The 11,270-nt window shown below is 41.6% G+C and overlaps 1 protein-coding gene across 1 annotated transcript in view; it reads left to right on the top strand.

The window, feature by feature from the left end:
* Positions 1–11,270, top strand: part of Enpp1 (ectonucleotide pyrophosphatase/phosphodiesterase 1) — a 73,452-nt gene that overhangs the window by 54,868 nt on the left and 7,314 nt on the right. The window contains exons 17-24 of the mRNA XM_021221210.2: positions 657–744; positions 1,585–1,751; positions 3,199–3,250; positions 4,735–4,886; positions 6,687–6,816; positions 7,941–8,021; positions 8,751–8,883; positions 10,616–10,778. Coding sequence (XP_021076869.1) covers positions 657–744; positions 1,585–1,751; positions 3,199–3,250; positions 4,735–4,886; positions 6,687–6,816; positions 7,941–8,021; positions 8,751–8,883; positions 10,616–10,778 — 966 coding nt within the window. The remainder of the gene's footprint in view (positions 1–656; positions 745–1,584; positions 1,752–3,198; positions 3,251–4,734; positions 4,887–6,686; positions 6,817–7,940; positions 8,022–8,750; positions 8,884–10,615; positions 10,779–11,270) is intronic.

Genomic DNA, 11,270 nt, shown 5'->3' with positions numbered 1-11,270 from the left:
ACTTTCGGGATAGCATTTGAAATGTAAATGAAGAAAATACCTAATAAAAAATTGGAAAAAGAAAAAAAAAAGATCCGGTACTGCATGAGTTAAAAAAAATTCCCCCTGGAAAAGCTAATCATTGCATGCTGATACTTCTTTGTGTGATCAAGGAGGGGACAATTTAATAGGCTCTGTAATACAACCAAGAACAAAATTGCTTTAAAGGAAGTCTCTTATTGAGTGACAACTCCGTTGCCTGAGCCAGTTAGGTCCCAATAAAGAGTGTTGAATAAAGAGTGGGAAAAAAATAATGAACCCCTTTTATGAAAAGAGCAAAATTTAAAATGCAAAATTCCACCATAAATATACCAATTCAGAAATCATAGATTTCTATGAAACTTGCCCTATTTCATAGATGAAAATAAAATGATTTCATTGGTCACTCTGTTCTGATTGTCAAAGATTATAGTAAAATAAAAGAAATATTCTAGGTATCTATACATAATGAAAATTAATACCGGGCCCAAGCCAGCCCACTGGGCATGGTGGTTCCCTTCTTATCCAATATAGACATCACTATACATATGTGTGCAATGAAGACAATATAAAATTTTGACTACCTCCATGTATAACTGAATTAAACTGATAATCTTTTATATTTCTGGTGAATTCAGGCTCTTTTTATTGGCTATGGACCTGCCTTCAAGCATGGTGCTGAAGTTGACTCCTTTGAAAATATTGAAGTCTATAACTTAATGTGTGGTAAGTGTGAGCAGCCATTCTGATGGGTGTAAAATGGATGTTCTTACAGAAGACCTGAGCTTGGTTGCCAGAACTCATGTTGGGTGGCTTACCACCACCCATAACACTAGCTCTTGTGGGACAAGTGAACTTTGGCTTCCGTTGTCACCAGCACTTGTGTGTACATTCTTACGTAGACCCACACATACATATGATTAAAAATAAATATAATCTTTTTGTTTGTTTTTTGAGGTGAGATTTCCCTGTGCAGCCCTGGCTGTTCTGGAACTCACTGTTTAGAGCAGGCCACTCTTGGATTTGGAGATTCGCCTGCCACTGCCTCCAAGTGCTGGGATTAAAGGCATGGGGCATATGCAACCATCTGGTTAAATAAAATCAATCTTAAATAAATAAAAAGGTTCAGGAATCTGGGTGGCATAGCACTTATGTCAGTATTAGAACAGCACATTTGGGGTGGAGAGGTGACTCTCTAGTTCTTCCAGGTGACCCAGGTTCAGTTTCCAACACTGCCATAAGACAGCTTTCAAACAGCATCTAACTTGAGCTGCAGGGGGTCCAACACACTCTTCTGGCCTCCACAGATACTCACACTCACACATGCACGCATGTGCACACATGTACAGTTTTTATAGAATAATTATAATAGGAATAACTATATATGAATAAAAGAATCACAGATCCCTATAGTTGAAAGCCAAGCGTGTTTTATCTTCATTCTACTTAAATAGAGAATCAAATGCATCAGATTTAAAACTATAAAAATGAAAACTCATGGTACAAATCAATTTGTCTGGTCTTGAGATGTCTGGCTAACTCTTTACCATTCTTGGGACTCTGCAGATTTATTGGGGTTGATCCCAGCGCCCAATAACGGAAGTCATGGCAGTCTCAACCACCTTCTAAAGAAACCCATTTACAACCCAAGTCATCCCAAAGAAGAGAGCGTCCTGTCCCAGTGTCCAGTCAAACCAATAGCCAGTGACCTTGGCTGCACATGTGACTCCTTGGTGAGTATAACTGCAAAGCTTAACATTGTGTGTGTGTGTGTGCACATCTGTGTGTGTGTGTGTGTGTGTGTGTGTGAGTGCACATCTCTGTGTGTGTGTGAACATCTGTGTGTGCACATCTGTATGTGAGAGTGCACATCTCTGTGTGTGTGCACATCTCTCTGTGTGTGTGCACATCTCTGTGTGTGTACATTGTGTGTGTGCACATCTCTGTGTGTGTGAGTGCACATCTCTGTGTGTATGTGTGTGTGCACATCTCTGTGTGAGTGCACATCTCTGTGTGTGTATGTGTGTACATCTCTGTGTGTGTGTGCACATCTGTGTGTGTGCGCACATCTCTGTGCATGTGTGTTTGTGCACATCTCTCTCTGTGCACCTCTGTGTGTGTGTGTGCACATCTCTCCCTCTCTGTCTCTCTCTGTGTGTGCACATCTCTCTATCTCTGTGTGTGTGTGTGCGTATATGCACACACATATCTCTCTCTGTCTCTGTCTCTGTGTGCACATCTCTGTCTCTCTCTGTGTGTGCACATCTCTCTCTGTCTGTGTGTGTGTGTGTGTGCGTGCGCACACACACACATCTCTCTGTCTCTGTCTCTGTCTCTGTCTGTCTCTGTGTGCACATCTCTCTCTCTCTCTCTCTCTCTCTCTCTCTCTCTGCACATCTCTCTCTCTCTCCCTCTCTCTGTGTGTATAGAATGTATTATAGAAAAAGCTAAGATGAAATTAAAATGTAGAAGTTGATATAACATGATTATTAATAATATGTATGCTTATTTTTAAATCTAAGAACATATGCAGACCACTTTTTAGACATCCCCCTTCTACCTTCTGCATTTTTAGCTGTTTGTAATCTCTGGGTGTTAAGACCCCTTGAAGGCAGGTGAGCTTAATTCTACAGGATCCTTTGAGCAGAGTAAACCTATGTTATTGAATGTTCCTTCTCTAAAATAAGGCCCAACCCCCAACTTACTGCAAATTTAGGAGAAAAATGTGTGTGTGTGTGGGGGGGGACACGTTGTTGTTGGTCAAATGGATGTAATACATGGTTCCATTTTCATTAGTGGTAATTGTCCTAATCATACTGATAATGTCTTAGCTGTTGTAAGAATGAAAAATTTTCCAGAAATCCATCAGCCCAATGGACAAGATTCATGACCTTAGTAGCTGGATCTTACTTTACGGGTTCTCTTTTGCTTACCTTTGGTTTGGACTTGGAACAGAGATCCAAGATTTATAGTTTCAGTTGCCACAGGTAATTTTGTCCCATGGCAACTGCTGCTTCTCCTCTTTCACCCTACTTGTCAAAGAAGGAAAGTGTCTCACACGATATTTTGTACATTTTCTTTTTGTTTCTTCTTGGCTTAGTTAGGCTACAGAAATGATACAGCACAAAATTAAAGCATGTGTTCTTACTCCTTTAAAATCCCTTTATAAACCTCTTTTAGATTGTGCCAGTCAAGGACTTTGAGAAACAGCTTAATCTGACCACAGAAGATGGTAAGGCCATGTTTGCACTCAGATCTGAAATGTGGGTGCGGGTGCTTCTCTGGGTAAGCTTCAGAGAGTTGGTGGGTCGGGGGCAGGGGGGGCAGGGAGCACGGGGGCAGGGCATTCTTTATGAAGACCCAGTAAACAGGGAGCCATTAATGAGCCATTTCTCTGCCAGACGTCTAGCATGTCATTCATAAGACAAGAAATTTACACTGAAAAGGTATATACCTTGGTTTGTGAAAGCTATGTCTTTCTATACACGTTGAAAGTGTTTTGAAATTTTAAAGATTTTTGTATGTTTATAAGAAAGCTTAGCTTTCCATTTAAAATACCTGGCAAATTCCCGTCCCCCTGTTTTAAATTAATTGTAAGAAATTACAGGTTGATTTATCTGTCTAAAGTTACTTCCACATACATTTTTGAAAATTAAGTCATTTTTTTTATTTATTCTTTTCTCACAGCTTTCTAGTGAAGGCTATGACTTTGTAGGCAACAGATGCAATATTTTCTAACTGTAACTTGGGTGCTCAGAGTTACACTGGACGATCTCTAATCTTTAGATGATTTGACTAATACTTTCTCCTTACTGGAACAAAAAGATAAGTTCTACATTAAACCTGACTTGAGCTGGTCTCATACCTGTTGAAATTGGGGCAATCTTTTATCCCCAAGGTGGCACAGTCAGTGATAAAGACTGATGTGTTGAGACCATGGGGAGCTGAGTGTGTGGGCTCAGGAGCAAAATGATGGGGAAGTATTTGTTCCCTGCAAGCCTCCATCACCTCATCTGTGAAGTAGGTGTGGGACTGTACTTCTTAAGGGGATGTAGGAAACAAGATGAGGACCATTCTGCAAGGCACCCAACCCTTAGAGAAAGGACAGCAAGCCATTGTCTACAGTGACGTCATATCTGCCAGTTGCTCCTAGTCTTTGCCTTCTAACCACCCACATGTGCCTTCTTCACTTACCAGTCACTTAGTGAAGAGTGTTTAAAACAGTAGTAAGGAATCAGGGGACTTGTGATGCGGTTAAATGGGTCGATTGCTTGCCAGCATGCATGAAGTCCTGGGTTCACTCCTCCAGCACTATAAAGAATTAGGCATGCTGCCACCCACCTGTAATGTCAGCACTTAGGAAGGAGAAGCAGAAGGATCGGAAGTTCAAGGTCAGCCCTGGCCATACACTCACTTTGGTTGACCTGGGCTAACCTGAGTCTTTGTCTCAAAAAAAATATTATTTATTTATTTTTTGGGGTAGTGTGACAAGAATTTATGGTAACTCAAGGTGGTATTCTCTTGTGACACCTCTTTTTTTTAAAAAACAGAACATTGATAGTTCAGTAGAAAAGGCAACGTTTCATGGACTTACATTTGTGTGTGGTTCTGTACCCTGCGGCATTTGTGACGCGGTTAGAGGGTTGCGTGTGTGCCCCGTTATAGAGCACCAAACACTGTAAAGTGTGGTTTCGTTGTCCCTTTGTGACCAAGTAGATGACATTCACCGTGCGACCGTACCCTACGGGAGGCCCCGGATTCTACTGAAGCAGCATCGCGTCTGTCTCCTCCAGCAGCAACAGTTCTTGACCGGATACAGCCTGGACCTCCTCATGCCCCTCTGGACGTCTTACACCTTCCTCAGTAATGCAAGTATCTGTCCCCTCTTTGCGCTATGTGGAAGGCAGTTTACTTCTGTTAACCTCTTACCCCTTCCTGAAAGAGGGGAGGAATCCAGAAGTTAGGGCGCAGTGTCAGGCCCGCCACTGTCTACCTGTGTAGCTGTGAGACTCAGACTGAACTTCTCCATAGCTGATTTCCTTTATAACCCTTTACCCCGCCCCTCTTCTTTTAAGACAGGGTTTCTCTGTGTTACCCTGGCTGTCCTGCAACTCACTTTGTAGACCAGGCTGGCCTTAAGCTCAGAGATCTGCCTGCCTCTGCCTCCTGGGTTCTGAGATTAAAGGCTTGTGTCACCACACCTGGCTAACCCCCCCCCCCCTATTTTTAATACTGTGACTCTGATTTACACTCCTAGGAAATCAGATTGGCAATAGGTCACACTTCCTCTTCTTGAGAGAAAGGTATGGCTGTCTGTGCATATGGGTTGTCCCTAGCTGACCAAATTTAAGGAGACCCATGAGAGCTCTGTCTGGTGGCTGCTCCTGAGAACCCCAACTCGGAAGGACCAGCAAGCAATAACAGAGAAGTGGGGGAATCAGTTACCATTCTCCCTCACTCTAGCCCCATGGTTAAATGGAAGAATGGTAAAGGAACCATGGGTGATTGGTGAGCCCTAAAGGTACCCTTAAGGGCTTGCAAGGGAATTGAAGAGAGCTTCCCTGAAGGAAACAGTTAGGCTTAATAAATAAACTTAGTGCTGACATTCTCTGAGAGTCCTACATAGAAAGATAGAGATATGCACATATGTATATCATTTCTACTCAAATACTCATGTCTTAAAGATTCATTTATTTATTTATTTATTTTATGTATATGAGTACACTGTCGCTGTACAGATGATTGTGAACCTTCTTTTGGTTGTTGGGAATTGAATTTAGGACCTCTTTCTCTGGTCCGCCCCACTCGCTCCAGTCAACTCTGCTTGCTCAGTCGCTGCTCGCTCCGGCCCGAAGATTTATTTATTATTATACCTAAGTACACTGTAGCTGACTTCCTATGCGGCAGAAGAGGGCGCCAGATCTCATGACAGCCATGTGGTTGCTGGGAATTGAACTCGGAACCTTCGGAAGAGCAGTCGGTGCTCACTGACCGCTCTTACCCGCTGAGCCATCTCACCAGCCCTAAAATACTCATTTTTATAGACATTCACATTTGTGCAAAATTTCTTGAGCATTTTAAAACATGTTTGGAGATTACTTTTGGTCAGTTCCCCCACCCCCACCCCCCGTAGTATGTAGTGTGCACCATGTTTGGTGTGCACAGGCATTTATTGTGGTTTTACTGCTGTAATTTGTGATGGTCATTGCTTCTGTTTGATTCTGGTTTTCTTATCCAAGCAAAGCTATGTGAAGTCACTTTTACTATGACCCCTGAGAGAGAGAGTTTCCCCTTGCTGTGTTCTCTCTCCCTCCCTCCTTGTCTCTCTCTCTTTTAGAAAATTTTGGCTGTATTTTTAGATACGGAAGATGGAGGAGAGGACTTCTCGGAAATTGACTTTTTAATCTCATACAGTTTATCTCATACAGTGTTTAAAACTGTATAAGTAAAACATCGCTGTCAGAGCAGAAGACCCTAGCACATACAGGGATTAATAGTCTTCCCATTGCAGAATGTGCTGTGCTTTAGATAGAAAATATCCATAGAAGGGAAATGGGAGAGAGCTGTGACTCTGTGCTGGGGCCATGGCGATTGCCCCTAACTCATTGTTAGCGTCCATCTCTGCTCCACACCTGATACCTGCTGATTCTCCACCATTTGTTCCTCAGGACCAGTTCTCCAGAGATGACTTTTCCAACTGTTTATACCAGGACCTTCGGATTCCCCTTAGTCCCGTGCATAAATGTTCCTATTATAAAAGCAATTCTAAGCTCAGTTACGGATTCCTCACGCCACCGAGTAAGTACCTCGCCACCTTGGCCCCACGGCTTTCCTCTTTCCTTGCTTATGAATCTCTCATGGGTCTGTGGGTGTGGCTTACTGCTCGAGAACTCTCCCAGCATGTAGGAGTCCGTGGGCCAGCACCAAATTAATGATAGCAATAATAAAAGTAATAAAATATATTAGTGAGAAATATCTTCCATGCATTCTGTGGCACCGTGTGGAGCCTTTTTTTTTTTTTTTTAAATTAACTAGTGAAAAATGATACATTAGGAACATAATTGGGAAATCATTACATTTGTCTGAAGCTTGCATGTCTGATTCATTGTATACTGTGTACTTAGGGAGTTACTGAACTTGCGCGAATACTCAGGTAGAAGACTCTGTCTTTTCCCTGCATTTCCCTGAAAACTTGAAAGTGAAAGGCTGTATCTAGCTCTTGGAAGGAGGTAAACCACCACCTCCCCTCCCCTCCCTGTCCCACCCTCACAAAGCTCCCCCCCCCCCAGCCATCCTTACCCTGACCCCCAACTCTGTTACAGTTCAGGCAGGACTAAGCACATCCTTAAAAGGCAAACATTAAAGGCCCCAGGTACCCAAGCCCTCAGCTTGAGTCCAGCCCTGAGTAAGTTCCTGCAGACACCACTTGGCCATGGAACTATAAGAGAGCAAGTCCTAGCTCAGTTGACACAAAGAAGCCTTGTGAGGCATGCTGGGGCAGACTCCGGGTTGTTTTCTCTGGGTGGTAGGTGCTGTGCTGGAGCCAGAACTTCCTGAACTTTCTTCCTTTGGCTGTAAAAAAAAAAAAAAAAAAAAAAAAGTTTGAGAAGTTTGTAAACACAATACTCTTTGGGCTGAAATTAAAGAAATAAGGCGAAAGTTTGAAAAGGTATGGTCCAGGGCTTTCTTACTAACATTTGTGTTTCTTCGATAAATTATCAGCACAAAGAAATGAGTTTACGTTTTTATTTTCCTAAGGAACTTGGGCAAATGTATTACGTTTCCTGTCTGCTAGGACCTGGGCAGGTTTTACAGGATTCAGCTGACTCTCAGCTGACTGTTACTCTCCACCCCAAGACATTGCGAAACCTTCTTTACGCTGTATGAAAGAGTCATTTTCTTTCTTTCTTTTTTATTCACAGGACTAAATAGAGTTTCAAATCACATATATTCTGAAGCGTTGCTTACATCTAATATAGTGCCAATGTATCAGAGTTTTCAAGGTAAAAACCTCTAATGATGGTTTCAGTATATGCAGATTTAGTCATTATGTAATATAATTTATAGTTTTGACTAAATGTGTACTTATCAAATGCCCTCTGCAGGTACTTGAACACAAATAAATTCTATAAATACTAAGAGATATATTCTAGTATATGTTTACTTTTTATCTGTATGTTATAAGCATTTTTGGCAAAAAAAAATATATGGTATGTTCTCAATAGTTACATAGCGAATCCAATAAATTAATACATCAGCTTTCAGTATGGTTCCTTATTTAAATCAGTTTGGATAATTATTTTCATTTTTAAAATGAATAGATTTCATAGCATAATGTAAAGTTATGATACAGAATATAAAATATACCACATATAAGGACATTTTATTTGAATTTTTGTCTATGACACATGCATATTTTCAGAGGACAAATTCAGTTATGAGTAGTGAGTCTGATTCATGGTGCTCAGTGTTGACACACAGTCATTACTACAGCTTAAGGTGCTTATTTCTGAACACAGAGATGGAGTTGGATCCATATTTGCCCTTTAGTCTTTCTGAAAGCCAAAAGTGAACCCTGCGTTCTGGGCTTGGCAGCAGACTGAAGCCAGTCCTGACCTAGTCCTCAGTGGTTACAAAGACCAGCATTGCTTTGCACGGCCTGCCAGTTCCACACAGCAGCGGAGCGTGTCGGTCGTTCTTGTGAAATTGTAGCATCATCTCTTGTTTTTCAGTTATATGGCACTACCTTCATGACACCCTACTGCAAAGGTATGCCCATGAAAAGAATGGCATCAATGTTGTCAGCGGTCCCGTGTTTGACTTTGATTATGACGGACGCTATGATTCCTTAGAGATCCTGAAACAGTAAGAATATATTTCATACTCTTAAAAGTAGCTATAGATAGAGGGGGATTTCCATCTAGTCAGCAGATCCTTTCTATACAGTGCAACTCAAGTGTACATAGGAGACACGTACCACCCAGAGGCATTTTGCAATCTCTACGATAGGTATAATACTCAGTTTAAATCAAATATTTTTTTTTCAGTGAGAGAAGTCCCATCTCCCCACGCGTGAGCCCTGTGTACATGCTGATCCCGATATCAGGTCTCTGTGTGGCTCAGTGTTAGATGCTCATTAACAGACGTTCAGTTAGAGCAGACACTGAGAACAGCACCGGTGCTCTGACAGAAGTGCAGCGTGGAGACCTGAGAAAGGGGATGAAAAACGCACCAAGCCGTCTCCCACTGGCTGGCAGGGAGGGAACCACCATCTTGAGGAAACTGTCAATGGAGCTGGTTCCATAAAAGGAAATGGGGAAATGTTCTAGAAACTGGTTGATGCTTTTGATTCTTTTGTGGGAAAGAGGTGTGGGGCAGGATTCAAACTCAGGACCTCCCACAAAGAAGACAAACACCCACCACTAAGCTAAGCCTTACCCTGGTCGGACTCTATTAAAGCAAATAACTTTAACAGCATTTTCTAAAGAAAGTCTGCTCCTCCAACCGCAAGACAGATACCAAGGACTCTACTGAGATTTCGGCCCTTACAGAGAACTCTCTTATTGCTTTATAACAAAACATCTTGGGAGTATGTCAGTTTGTAAAATGCATACTTTTAAACTGTGTCTATTATTTTAGGTTTTTGTGTGTTTGTTTGTTAGTAGCAGGGTTTCTCTATGTAGTCCTAGTTATCTTGGAATATAGACCAGGCTGGCCTTGAAGTCACAGAGATCCACCCTAGTGCTTGGATTAAAGGTGCCGCCACACCCAGGCAGCTTAGCTGTGTCTATTGAAGCAGAAAGTTTTTTTTTGTTGTTTGTTTTTGTTTTTGTTTTTGTTTTTGTTTTTTATATAGCTGGCCTGTAAGCTAAGCTGTGGAGGTTGTAGAAGAGACCTTATGTGCTCTCGTCTCACAGCGTTAGCCAGAACTCTTGTTATCAATGTATGTTACAGGTTATGACTCCACACAGGGTCATTTTATTTGGAAAATAGTGATGTCACTGTCTTAAATTTTGAAAAATGCCCAAAAAATAAGCACAGATTTAAAAACAGAGGTCAGTCTTAACAAGAGCCTGTGGTTAGCTTTTGATTCTTTTTCCCAGTTAAAGTTTGGGGATAAAAACAGAAATTCAGTCAAAGGGATGGAGAATTCATGACATATCCTCTCTGTGGCCTTGGTTGATTCTCTCATTGTGCGACTGACAGAAGGCCATCAATACTGATCTAGAGGTAGAATGTTGGTTGTAAGTTTGTAAGTGTTCAAAGATTTCATATATATATACACACACATATATGTATATATACATACATATAGATGTATATACACACACATATATACATATATATACTATCTGAATATTCTTTAGATAGAAAATGGAAAAGTCAAATTTTAATAGAAAAAGTTATGTGAACATTCTACTTATTAGCATCAATAACTGGAGTATTGAGGTGTAATAATTATTTATTCTTATAATAACATGCTTATCTAATGAAATGTAAACTTCAGCTATGTTTTAGTAAAAGCAGGCTGTACTGAAGTATTACTAAAAGAGAGATAAATGTTTCTTAATGAAAGTGAATATCGCATGTTTTACAGAAATAGCAGAGTCATCCGCAGCCAGGAAATTCTGATTCCAACTCACTTCTTCACTGTGATCACCAGCTGCACGCAGCTCTCTGAGACTCCCTTGGCGTGCTCCGCCTTGGAGTCCTCAGCCTTCATACTCCCTCATAGGCCCGATAACATTGAGAGCTGTACGGTAAGTAACAGCTTGTCTCCCTTGCCTGCCTGGCACACGGACGTGTAACGCTGCTCACACTCTGGAAGAAACAGAACTCCTGAGTGCGCATGGGCTTTGGATTTACCTGATGCTGTTACATGTGGGCCCTGTTTTCTATTATAGTACTTATTTAGAGAGAGTGCATCGTGTGTGTGTGTGTGTGTGTGTGTGTGTGTGTTTGCACGCACGCGTGTGCCTTGGTGCATCAGGCTTCCTGGAGGCCCATGGATGAGTATGAGGAGAGATTCTCTTCTTCCAACGTGTTGGATTTAGGGGTTGAACTCAGGTTGTCAGGCTTGGTGACAAGTGCCTTTACCCACTCAGGGCCCATCTCGATGGCCCTTAAATTGAACTTTGAAAATTACTATTTTGGTCTTTGTAGAAGACCACCTTGTCCTTAGAAACGTCAGGTCAGAAACTTCTAACATGGATTAGTTGCTGAAGTCTAAATTGCTTTGTGACAGGAATTTT

Source organism: Mus pahari, chromosome 21 (assembly GCF_900095145.1).
Source record: "Mus pahari chromosome 21, PAHARI_EIJ_v1.1, whole genome shotgun sequence".
Classification (NCBI taxonomy): domain Eukaryota; kingdom Metazoa; phylum Chordata; class Mammalia; order Rodentia; family Muridae; genus Mus; species Mus pahari.
Note: the sequence above shows the minus strand (reverse complement) of the source record. Positions and strands in the feature narration are given on the sequence as shown.